Here is a 12,279-nt window from a genome sequence, read left to right as displayed (position 1 = left end):
CTCCTCCCTCTCTATTTATATGTATCAGTATAACGCCAATAATGAGACAGAGAATCAACAAGTTCGGACTCTACAGTCATTTTTGTTTGTTCTGATCGAGATGGCAACAGCAGAGACTAAGGCAGTGGGCTTGTTCGACGTTTTACCTGAAGGTTGCGTAGCCAACGTGCTGTCGTTCACCAGTCCTTCGGATGCCTGCCGATCGTCATCCGTTTCCACCACTTTCAGGTCGGCCGCCGATTCCGACGCCGTCTGGGACCGGTTCCTCCCACCCGAGTGCGAGAGTATAATCTCCTGCTCCGCAGATTCTTCTTCACTCCCTTTCTCTTCCAAGAAAGAGCTATATCTCCGCCTCTGCGACCACCCTCTCCTCATCGACGACGGCAAAAAGGTATATGATTACACCGCCCACAGCGCAACCTAGTTTCTTATCGTTTTAAATATTGAGTTTCTTTTCTATAGATATCGTCGATATGTTGTCGGATGGTTATTTTATTTAGATTTATAAGCGTATTTCTATAGATATCCGCCAAATATGAGGTTCTTGAATAAAACAGAGAAATTCCCTTTTTTTTTAATATATATATATTTATATATTTTTGAATTTTTTCGATTTCTTAACGTAAAACGTTTTGTATTCTTCATCTGTGAACTTAAGGCCTGGTTTGGATTAGGAGGTATCACCTCATTTCAACTCATTTTATTTCAACTCTTAATTCAAATCAGGCCTAAATTTTATGTTGCTGCTTTCCGAGGCAGCATTTGAAGCTACAAATTATGGCGTACAATCGTGGAAAATCGTCATCTAGCGACTACTTGGATTTTTATTATAATATTCTAAAATATGATTATAATTAATTTTTCCGCATTGCAAATTGGGTATTTTTCCTCTTCTTCTGGTTTATTTTTGTTATTATATTGTCGTCAATAAAGGAGAACACACTTTCCAATTGGCGTTTTACTCTTTCCGTACAAATTGAGCACATTGCATGCATATTACAAATCTTCGAGTAATTGGAGGGAGAAATATCTCACTTCCGATGGTTATGATTGCGAAGTGTATAAGAGCTATTGTTGAAGGATTGATAGTATACTCTTCCAATCACATAAAATTTTAACACAGCTCTATTTAGTTTGACCTACCGAGCTAACACTAATTGGTCATGTGATTTGAGTCTTGTCTAATGTACGGTGAATGCTATGTGCGAATGCTTTGCTTAATGGGAGCAGTTGGTACCGTGTTTTATGTATGTAGTTTCAGTAAACGAAACTCCTTTTGGAGATAACCTTTTTGTATTTTAATTACCAATCTGATTGTGTAATTTCTGTTTAACTCAGAGCTTTTTCTTGGAGAAAAGGAGTGGGAAGAAATGTTTCATGCTATCCCCAAAGGAGCTCTTGGTTGTCTGGATTGAGAATCCCAGTTATTGGAAATGGACTTCTTTATCTGACGCCAGGTCTCTCTCATCACCCCTTTCTTTTTCCCTGATATTCTCAACGATTTCTGTGGTTTTTTCTGATTTCATTTGAATGCACAAACAGGTTCCCAGACGTGGCTGAGCTAATCAGCGTGTGTTGGCTGGAAATCCGCGGCAAGATCAGTACTTGTATGCTGTCCCCAGCGACATTATATGCAACTTACCTTGTGTTCAAGCCAACTACAGAGTTATATGGATTCAATTATCACCCTGTTGAGGTTACTGTTGGACTTGTTGGAGCCGAGGTTCATAAGCGGATGGTCTATTTGGATACAGAAAGAGGACGAGGCGCGCGTTCCCAGATTGGCCGAAGACGGGGAATTGGCCTTTTTAACCGTGCCCGCATTTTGGGGTTTCAAGCACCACAGCCCCAAGAAATCGATGATGCCCAGTATCCAAAGAAGAGAGGTGATGGCTGGTTGGAGATCGAGTTGGGTGAGTTCTTCAATGGAGAAGAAAATGGGGAGTTGGAAATGAGTGTTTTGGAGTTGAAGGGAGGTCACTGGAAGGGTGGTCTCATTGTCCAAGGGATTGAGATCAGGGCAAAAGAGAGTAAATAAATGAATGCTCTGTTTTACAAAGCTTGTCCTTTGCGTTTTAGATGCAATTGGCATTAAGTATTTGCTGTTTTACTTTCGTGTTTCTTTTCTTTCCCCCACCAAAAGCCCCGTTATGCGGTCTAAGCACAACTGTTCTGGAATATAAATTAACAAAACGTGTTGATTTGATTCCATTAATTGTGACATGCCAAAACTTGTAAAAAGGAAAAATATGTTCGCCAATGAGTTTTCATTTCACGATGATCTACAGATATTTCCATGGACGTTTCATGACCTGTTCCCGGGTGATCCTCAAATTCGAGGGCCTATTTGTTGGTTTGCTGTTGTGCAATTGTCTTACCTTCTCGTTTCTGCGTGCCCTACTTCACGGAGTCTATCGCTCTCTAATGCACGAAGTATATCAAAAGGAAAAAAGGGAAAGCTCGAAGCTCTATATACAATCTTCCGACTCCTTGGCCATGTTTCATACTAGAAGTTTCGGATTATTCCATAAACGTTTAGATTTTATTAAAAGTTGCTGAGTTGGGTGTTTTTTTTATTTATTTAATAGGTTATGAGTCTTAAAGTTTTGAATACCGTTTCAGTTGAGGTACTGGAATGAAATATTTTGATATTAGTACATTTTATATTTTCGATGTAGCTTTTCAAAATAGTTTATATATAAATAAATAAATAAATTATATATATATATATATATATAATTATATTGCAAAATAACAACAATATCCGATACGAATCAAAAAATTCATATGCTACTTTTTAATATTAAGAGTTTTTAGGTTTGAACCTTATTTAATTTTGTTTCAATATAAGTCATCTCCTTTCCTAAAGAATTAATATTGTAAAGTTGTATTCAAATGCTCAATTTTAATATTAAGTGTATTTTATGGTTGATATGGATTGAGTTTTTTAAAGAATTTTATTGGAATTTTAATAATTTTAAAATGAAAAAGACAGATATATAAATTAGATTATATATATAACATTTATTATTGCTAAGATAAAATCTTCAAGAAAAAATTAAATACAAAATAAATATTTTAAGATCCAGCCATTTTATATATTTATGTGTCTTGCTCCAAGGTCTAAAATTTGAATAACAACTAAAAAGTTTCAAATCCGATTTTTAAAATACATGATATTTTGGTCAAAGTCAATGATTTTTTTATTTTATTTTAATAATATATATATATATTTTTTTATGGAAGGGGAAATCAATACAAAAACTTTAAAATAAGGGTGCAAAGATTCAAGAGGGCGAGCAGATATGAAACGTGGTACCTAACCACTAATATCATGCTACGTGGGCGCAGGCCCCACCCCTCTCTGTCCATCTCACCCAATCCAAAGAAAGAGCATACGGATTGATGACGATCACGAAAAAATAATGGTGAAAGAAAGAGACCTTATTTTGAGTTGAATTTTTTGAAAGAAAAATTCTATTCTTAAGCCGTTTGGGCATATACACCACCTACTTTAATGACGTGGCAAATTCGGCTTATTTGATAACGGTCTAATCTAAAAAAAACTTAAAGTTCTATTTAGTTATACAAATAAAATAAAATGAGATGAGATATTTTAAATAGTAATAAATAAAATATTATTATAATATAATTTTTGAATATTAATTTTATATTAAAATTTAAAAAAATTAGATTATTTATTATATTTTGTATAAGGATTTGAAAAATGTGTAATGATGAGTTGAGAGGAGATGAAATGAGATTTTTATTTTTAGTTTTGATTAACCAAATAAGGCCTAGTTACTCTACTCCTCCCTCCTCTCCCTCCTCCTCCGTGAGTTTCTTTACTCTCCCCCTTCCTCTATCGAATCGTTCTTCTCCCATCCCAAAATTGAATCATTTTTCTCTTTCTGTCGACTCTCCTTTCCTCTGTCGGCTCAAGCAAGAACATTTGCTGCAAAGAAAAGCCATGCAAACTCAATGATAATAAAGTCACAATCTCAGACCGAAAAAAGGATAGCAATCGTTGGAAGAAACGGAGAGAAAATTATACGAAACACGGAGGGTAATATGAAATTCAGCTAGAAATAAAACAAAAGTAAATTCTACTCGAGAGAGTGAAAAATACCCCGGTGTAGAACAGATTCTAACAAGTAAAGGGATTTTAAAAAGCCGGGATGCCCACACTAGATCTAACACGTAATCATAATCACTCCGGGCAACTTTTTCCAATTTTTAACTCCTTAGTTTGCTTTCCCTTACTTTGATTTGTTATTTTTTAAATACTAGTGGCTCGTATTCTCCTAGATCATTTTTTTTTTAGTTTAGAGAGTCGTTATAGTCACTGCTTCATCAAAGCAAACATGCCATTTGACTTTCTTTGGTCGATCGGAGTTCTGTGAAAGGCTCTGTAGATGTATTGCAACACAGCCAGAGGGGCGAATGGTGGAGATAGAACCTGGGGAGGAGAAATTCAAATCAAATGCTTTGGAGAAAATGTGGAAAACTTGGGGAGTAAAGAAGAGAAAACACATGTTTTACTGTAGAAATAATTATAAATAAATAGATATATTAAAAAGAAAAACCACGTCGTCACTGATGTGTAGTGTTGGAGACTTAAGAGGTAGATGAGTAGACTTTCTCTTTATGTAAAAGCCCTTGCCTTTTTACTTTAACTACAAAATCACCCAACTCATGGTTTTGACATATGAGACCGAGATCTACATACTGGCCAAAACATCGAAACCAGATCGATATTGATTGAAATATTTTGAAATGATCGGTATTTGACCTCGTACAAAATACAGACCTCTCTCATGCTGGCTACTATTCCAACTCAATAAATTCGAGACATTTCGATTGGTACGGTAAGATATTAAAAATTTTAATTACGACTTTATAACTTCAAATAGAAGCATTTTTTTTAACAGGATTGAGCAATTTTTAGTTCTTAAATTATTATAATTATTTATTTATTGGTTTTATTAAACTAATAAAAGTGCGAGTGTAGAGTTTATCCAGTAGGAATTTATATATAACTTGGACCAAAATGTCCCTCTACAAATCCCATATTGGACTGAAATCCCCATCTACAAATATTAATTTCATCAAGTGCACCTACTACAGTTTCAAGGTTAGGCTAAAATGTCATTGCTATATATCCAAACGGATTAAAATACCTATACAACAAATAAAATTAGACAGAAGCATCCATGATCCAAATCAATTATGAAATCTCTACCAATTAAGCATAGCGAACCAGTCAATCCAACTTTAAAGTCAGGGCTTGCCTATCGCTTTCTAAATAAGTCAAATGGAATTTGATGTGTAGAAGTGTTATGGTATTATTAAAAACTAGGATTACAATCATATTATTATTCATCTATTATTTTTATTATTTGATTTTTTTTAAATTTTAATTTTACTTAATGATTAAGGAAGTGAATATTAATAAATTTATATATATATATATATTTTTTAATTTTTCTTAGTAATTAAGGATGTCAAAAAAATTCTTAAAAAATGACAAAAAAATAAAAAAAAAAAACTTAAAATAAACTTGGATAGTAGATAACCCTACTACCCTATCACTACCCTAAAAGCTAGTAGTTGTGATTATGATGGATATAATGCAAAGTTTTGAAATCCGTTCCGGAGACCATTCCGGTCGAGGCACTGGAACGGAATATTTAGATACCGGTACGTTTCGGTGTACCGTTTCGGGATTAATTATATATTATATATAAATATTTATATGTATATATAAACTAACAATTAATAAAATAAATACATATATATATGTAAGTGTGTGATATGTATATGTGTATATATATAGAAGAATTAAAGATTTATAAAATGAATATATATTGAAAAAAATCATAAACTTGAGTTAAGACACAAAAATAAAAGAAAAAAATTAAAGAATAGACAGATTATTAAAAGTAACAATACTTCTAGTGCACGGAAAGAAGTATTTGAATTCTAAAAGTACAATTTTATTCATTATTTTTCAACTTATTTACAAGAGAGTTTTTTTTTTTTTGGACCGGAATTACTATTCCGGCCGGAATACCGGAATTCCGACCGGAATTGACCGGAACGGCCGGAATTTGACCGGAACGGCCGGAATTTGACCCGGAACGGAATAGATACCTATCCGGTTCCGGTCACTGTTCCGGCATGAAAAATTCAGGCCATTCCGACCGGAACGGAACAGTTTTTAAAACCTTGATATAATGGTGACACAGGGAGTAACGTTAGGTCCAAGTTGGTGGTTGAGCATTTTTGACAAATTGAGTTTTGATTTGATAAAATATTCATTATAATGACAGTTACTGAAATTATGTACCATTTGACTAAATTTTCCAAAAACATGTTCCAACCACTAACTCCTCGTTGTTTTGAAATTTGCAAGTTTGTGAGAGGTTACGTCTCAGTTGGGGGTTTGGCTTAAATTTGGACCTTTTATGTGATCACTGGGTTGAGAATGTATAATCGAAAATCCATATGGGTGGTGTTCATTGTAGTCAATGAGAAGCATGGCCTGGATCATGCGATTTTGTTCCACCATGAGCTATATTTGAATGAGAATCACGTTCCGTTGACATTTTTAACTTTATTTGGAAAATGAATCAATTCACAGCTGAGCGAAATGTCGGAACGAAACCGAAACCACATCCCAAGTCACCAAATTCAGAATGAGACCCACCGCTAGCAGAGGGGGAGACTTTTCTACGTCTATTAATGCTATTGGCTTGGTAAGTCAAGAAAAACCAAATACGGTATCGATCATGAGGGCATTCTGAATGACGACATTTTTAGCTTTATTTGGAAAGTTAATCAATTCACAGCTGAGTGAAATGTCGGAACGAAACCACATCCCAAGTCACCCAATTCAGAATGAGACCCACCGCTAGCAGAGGTGGAGACTTTTCTACGTCTATTAATGCTATTGGCTTGGTAAGTCAAGAAAAAACAAATACGGTATCGATCATGAGGGCATCATGCCCTTGATATAATCATAAAGATGCTAAAATATCCCAGGAAACCTAAATGGAGTATATGGTGCAGATCTTAATTGATATTTAATCATTTAGAATAATATCATTTATATTCTTTTAAATCATATTGGAGGATCCATTAGTATCTCGGCCTAATTATGAATTATGGTAATGAGCATGGCCCAAACTAGAGGTTAAAGACCCATGAAAGCCTGATATTCCATTGGCTAATAGAGCGGATAAGTATTAATATGGCGAACAAATTACTCCTACTATCTAGGGGTAGGATGAACAAATAAACATTACGCGAAAGTAATCTAGTTATAGTGTTGATCTAATATTTCTCTACGCCTATATATATGAATAGCAGGTAACCCTACAACACATATGATGATATACTTGAGTTATTATGTACTATTTTTTGCTGATTTAGGCATAAGAGTGATTGTTGACGTCCAGCACAGTTGACCTTTGATATTTGTAGGTGAGCGAATACGTTTAATGGTGGGACACGTCTTTTACTATGGTGCTGTCTGTGGGATTTTGCCTTCCTTGATTTCAGTTTCTCATTGGACAAGTTAAAATGTGGTTACCAAATGCCGACCATAACTTCATTCTCTAGCAAACTGTGAGCCGGAGATGCTACCTACTGCCATGGAAGCACAATTAGCAGCGATGGAGGAAAAACTGAAGATGGCATTAGACGCCATGGAGACCCTAAAAAAGGAAAACGAAGATCTAAGGTGAAAGAACATGGAGCTTAGTGACATAGTCATGTCTAGCCACAATGAACAGGGTGAGGGAGAAGCTTGCTAAATTGGACCGACTTTCCATACAGTGATAAGATTATGACCATGCTGCTTCCACCAAAATTTAAAGTACTACAGATAGAGATGTATAATGGATCCAAAGACCCGGTGGATCACTTGGATAATTTTAAGCCGCACGTCACATTATACGGCTCTCTTGGAGAGATCGCCTGCTGAGCTTTTCTTTTGACCCCGAAAAGAATGGCGAGAGGATGGTTCGGAACACTTCCTCCCAGGACGATAGACAATTTTGAAGAATTAGCCAAACAATTTTTAACTCAATTTATGCCTATTTGAAGATGCCGGTGCCTAGCCACCTACCTTTTGATGGTTAAACAAAGAGAATATAAGAATTTGAATACGTACCTCACCCACTTCAGCAAAGAAAGTGATAAGTGTGATTTTTATGTGATTTTTATTACTCTCTTATTTATGAAAAGTGTCAGTTTTCCTTTAATTCTATTGATTTTATTTTATTTCTATATATTTTTCTTGGATTTAAGGGAATGAAAAGATTTAGTGCAAAAGGAGAGCATTTTGGTACAAAAGAAGAGACTATAGTTCCAAACCAATGAGAGACGACAAGATCTGATGAGAGCCGAAAAGATTTGGCGAGGAGCCTTGTCCTACGGGCAAACAAAAAGAGATAGTAGAATCGTTCCATATATTCTTAAATTTATTCGACAAGATCTTAGATTTTATGCTCTTTTATTCTTAAATTTATTTTTGTCAATTATTTCAATTTAATCTAGATAGTAGAATCTTTCCATTTACTCGGTTTTTGAAATAGTAATTAATTCAGTAAATTTCAGTACTTAATAACAAAAATTAATCTCTGTGGGTTCGATATCCATTTTCTTCAAAACACTTTACTACTTATTAAGATTCTATGCACTTACAGATATTTTTATGCGAACAAAAAGATTAACAACCGATGATCAAGACGAGAAAATTACCCTCACTACCCTCTTAGATGGAATCTGGTCACATAGCCCCTTCATGGCCGAATTGGCTAGGAATACATCTTCTACCCTGAGGGAATTCATGAATAGAGCAGATGACTTCGTCAATGCTAAAGACACACTACAAGCCTTAGTCGATCTGAGAAAAGGGGAATACAAAACTGAACGGAAAAACAACCGCGGTGACAAAAAACCCACATCAAATCATCAAGATAGAAGACGAGAAAGGTGGCCAGAGTAGCACAACAAATTGATACACAACAATCTGAATGTACAAGAAAAAGATGAGCTAGACAGGGAACATCGCCAGGCTAGAACAGGCAGTTGTTACTGCAAGTATTACCAGACAAGGTCACATTGGACGGAATATTGCACGACCATGAAGAAAATAGTTACTGAACTGGCAGGCACAAGAAAGTTAGAGTGAATGGTCACAGAACGTTCGAAGCCTAAGCGACGATGTGAGCTAGGGCATAATTCTAGAGGGAATAGCAGTCTTGATAGGTGGCAGCAGCATCGGGATAATACTTGTGGCAATGGAAGAGATAGAGATAGGGCACACATAAGGGAGATTCGGATGATAGCAGGTGGATTTGCTAGAGGCATCATCTCTTCATCCAGTCGAAAGACGCATGCACGAAGAGAAAGGTATGAAGAAGTATATATGTGGTGAGCAGGGCCCCCAAGTATTAGAAGGTTGTTACTCAGACGACCTTATCCTTCGAGTAAAAGATTGAGAATGAGTGCTATACCCACACGACGATGCATTAGTAGTCACTCTCCTAGTTGCCAACTATACAACCATGCACATACTGATTGACAACGGTAGTTCAGCAAACATATTGTTTTGGGAGACCTTCACCAAAATGGGTATAAGTGCAACTAAGTTAAGACCTTCCTCGACACCATTGAAGGGCTTCTCTAGGGATATAATACAACCAGTTGGTGCCATCACCCTCTCGGTGATGGCTGGAACAAAAACACGTATAGCCACCACCAAGACCAACTTCTTGGTCATGAAGGCCCTATCTTCATACAATGCCTTATTAGGGTGGCTGATGCTTAACAACCTCAAGGCGGTTACATCTACCTATGACCTTAAGATTAAGTTTCCAATTTGATGGTGGGGTAGGTGAAGCACGAGGCGAGTAGGCCTTGGCACGAGAGTGTTATGTACAAGAGATAAGAAGCAATAAGAAGGCAGTGTGCAGTGTCACAAGTAGCCGCGAAAAGAATAGCCAAGGGTGCCTCCAAGAGATGTTGCTGCCACCCTTACCCCCACCCCTAGCAACTTCCTAAGAGAAGGGGGTGAAGGTTAGGGATGAACAAAACCTATAGCAGACTGAAGCCAATAAACTATTGGAGATAATGACATTGCATCCTGACCGCCCCAATACCACCACACGCATCGGGACCCAAGTTCCCCATGAGGATAGAAAAGCCCTGAAGCAGTTGCTGATAGAACACTGAGATATATTTGCCTCAAGCCATGAAGATATTCTAGGAATAGATAACAATATCATAGAGCATCACCTTTGTGTTGACCTCACACACAAGAAAGTAGGTCAAAAGAGGAGGTCATTCAGTGCTAAAAAGTATGCCGCCATCGTAGAGGAGGTAAAACGCTTGCTTGTTGTCGGTTTCATCAAAGAAACCCATTACCTGAGTGGCAATCTAACATGGTCCTTGTGAAGAAGGTAAAAGGAAAATGGAGAATGTGCATAGAGTTCACTGACCTGAATAAAGCCTGCCTGAAAGATCGTTTCCCTTTACCACAGATAGATGTTATCGTGGATGCCACTGCAGGACATAAGATGTTGAGCTTTATGGATGCCTATTCAGGCTACAACCAGATCCAAATGCACCCATCAGACGAGAAGATGACATCGTTTATTACGGATCGGGGACTTTATTGCTACCAAGTCATGCCATTCGGTTTGAAGAATGCTGGGGCTACCTACCAGAGGTTGGTCAATTGAATGTTTGAAGAGTAGATATAAAGGTTAATGGAAGTCTATTTAGACGACTTATTAGGGAAAAGTAAGGAGCTCGTCCAACATTTGGTTGACATAAGGGAGGCGTTCACAATCTTACGCTAGTACAGAATGAAGCTAAACCCAGTGAAATGCGCATTTGGGGTCGGGCCATGGAAATTCTTAGGTTTCATTGTATTTGAGAGGGGAATTGAAGGCTCTCATGAGACGATTGAGGTAATCCTGAACATGAAGCTACTGAAAAGCCTAAACGATACTTAGCGACTGGCGGGAAAGGTGGTCGCACTAAATAGGTTTGCTTTTAGGTCAACAGATAAATCCCTTCCTTTACTTAGGGTATTGCATAAGGTACACCCTTGGAATGAGGAATATGACAAAGCCTTCGAAAAACTGAAGAGCATTTGACTAGCCCACCACTTCTTAAACAACCAGGAAAGGGAGATATACTCTATATGTATTTGGCAGTTTCCCTACATGTCGTTTCAGCAGTCCTGGTCAAAGGGTAAGGAGCTGCCCAACTACCTGTATACTAGATAAGTCAAGCCTTGAGAGGAGTAGAGGTAAGATACCCACGAGTGGATATGCTAGCCTTCGCCCTAGTGACAGGAGCCAGAAGACTTCACCCATATTTTCAAGCTCACACGATAAGGGTGTTCACAAAAAGTCCACTAGCAAAGGTGTTGCAAAGACCAGACAGCTTAGGAAGGTTCGTAGGGTGGTTGGTTGAGTTGAACGAATTTGATATAGAGTATCTGCCAAGAAAGACGGTAAAAGGGCAAGCATTGGTGAATTTTGTATCAGATTTCTCACACTTCCCCCAGAAGCTATAGTGGCCCCGATAGGGAAGCCATGGGTTCTCTTCATAGACGATTCCTCTTGTTGAGCTGGCAGGGGAATAGGGATCCACCTGCTTAGCCCCAAAGGCTAGAAATATCATCACATGGTGACCTTTACCTTCAAGACGACCAATAACAAAGCATAATATGAGGCACTAGTGGTAGGGCTTTCGATAGCCACAACATTTGAGGTAACTGAGGTGGATGTAAAATCAAACTCATAGGTAGTGGTCAACCAGGTGCTAGTGTTATATGCCACTAAGACGGGAAGTTAAAGAAGTATCTGGCTCGGGTTTGGGAGACACGCGACTGGTTCTTGTATTTCAGCATATCCCAAATCCCGAGAGAAGTTAATATAGTGGTAGACAAGTTGGTATGCACGGCATCAGGGATGGATGATGTGTGTGATATCCACTCATTCTTTCTTCTTCTTTAATTATGAGCCTCGTTTTATGTGCCAAGCTTCGGTCTACGTGTTGAGCCTTATTCTACGTGCTGTACCTCGATGGTGTGCTTTCAAAGTTATCCAGCGGATTTCAAAATAAGATAGATATTTTAAAACTTAAGGATATTTTAAATATTTTGGAAATATCTATATGAGATATTTCCAATATCATTAGATAAGCTTGTTTTTAAAGTAACACAGTTATAATATTTTAATGAGTTTTAAAAATATT

At 37.2% G+C, this 12,279-nt stretch overlaps 1 protein-coding gene across 1 annotated transcript; it reads left to right on the top strand.

Moving 5' to 3' along the window:
- Positions 1-2,122, top strand: LOC122314775 (F-box protein At2g02240-like). The gene is made up of 3 exons (XM_043130360.1): positions 1-391; positions 1,339-1,457; positions 1,543-2,122. The coding sequence occupies exons 1-3, from the start codon at positions 20-22 to the stop codon at positions 2,036-2,038; spliced, it is 987 nt and encodes a 328-aa protein (XP_042986294.1). The 5' UTR covers positions 1-19; the 3' UTR covers positions 2,039-2,122.
- Positions 2,123-12,279: the final 10,157 nt, after the last annotated feature.

This window comes from Carya illinoinensis, chromosome 7 (assembly GCF_018687715.1).
Source record: "Carya illinoinensis cultivar Pawnee chromosome 7, C.illinoinensisPawnee_v1, whole genome shotgun sequence".
NCBI classification, from domain to species: Eukaryota; Viridiplantae; Streptophyta; class Magnoliopsida; order Fagales; family Juglandaceae; genus Carya; species Carya illinoinensis.
This window is presented reverse-complemented; position numbering and strand designations above follow the sequence as displayed.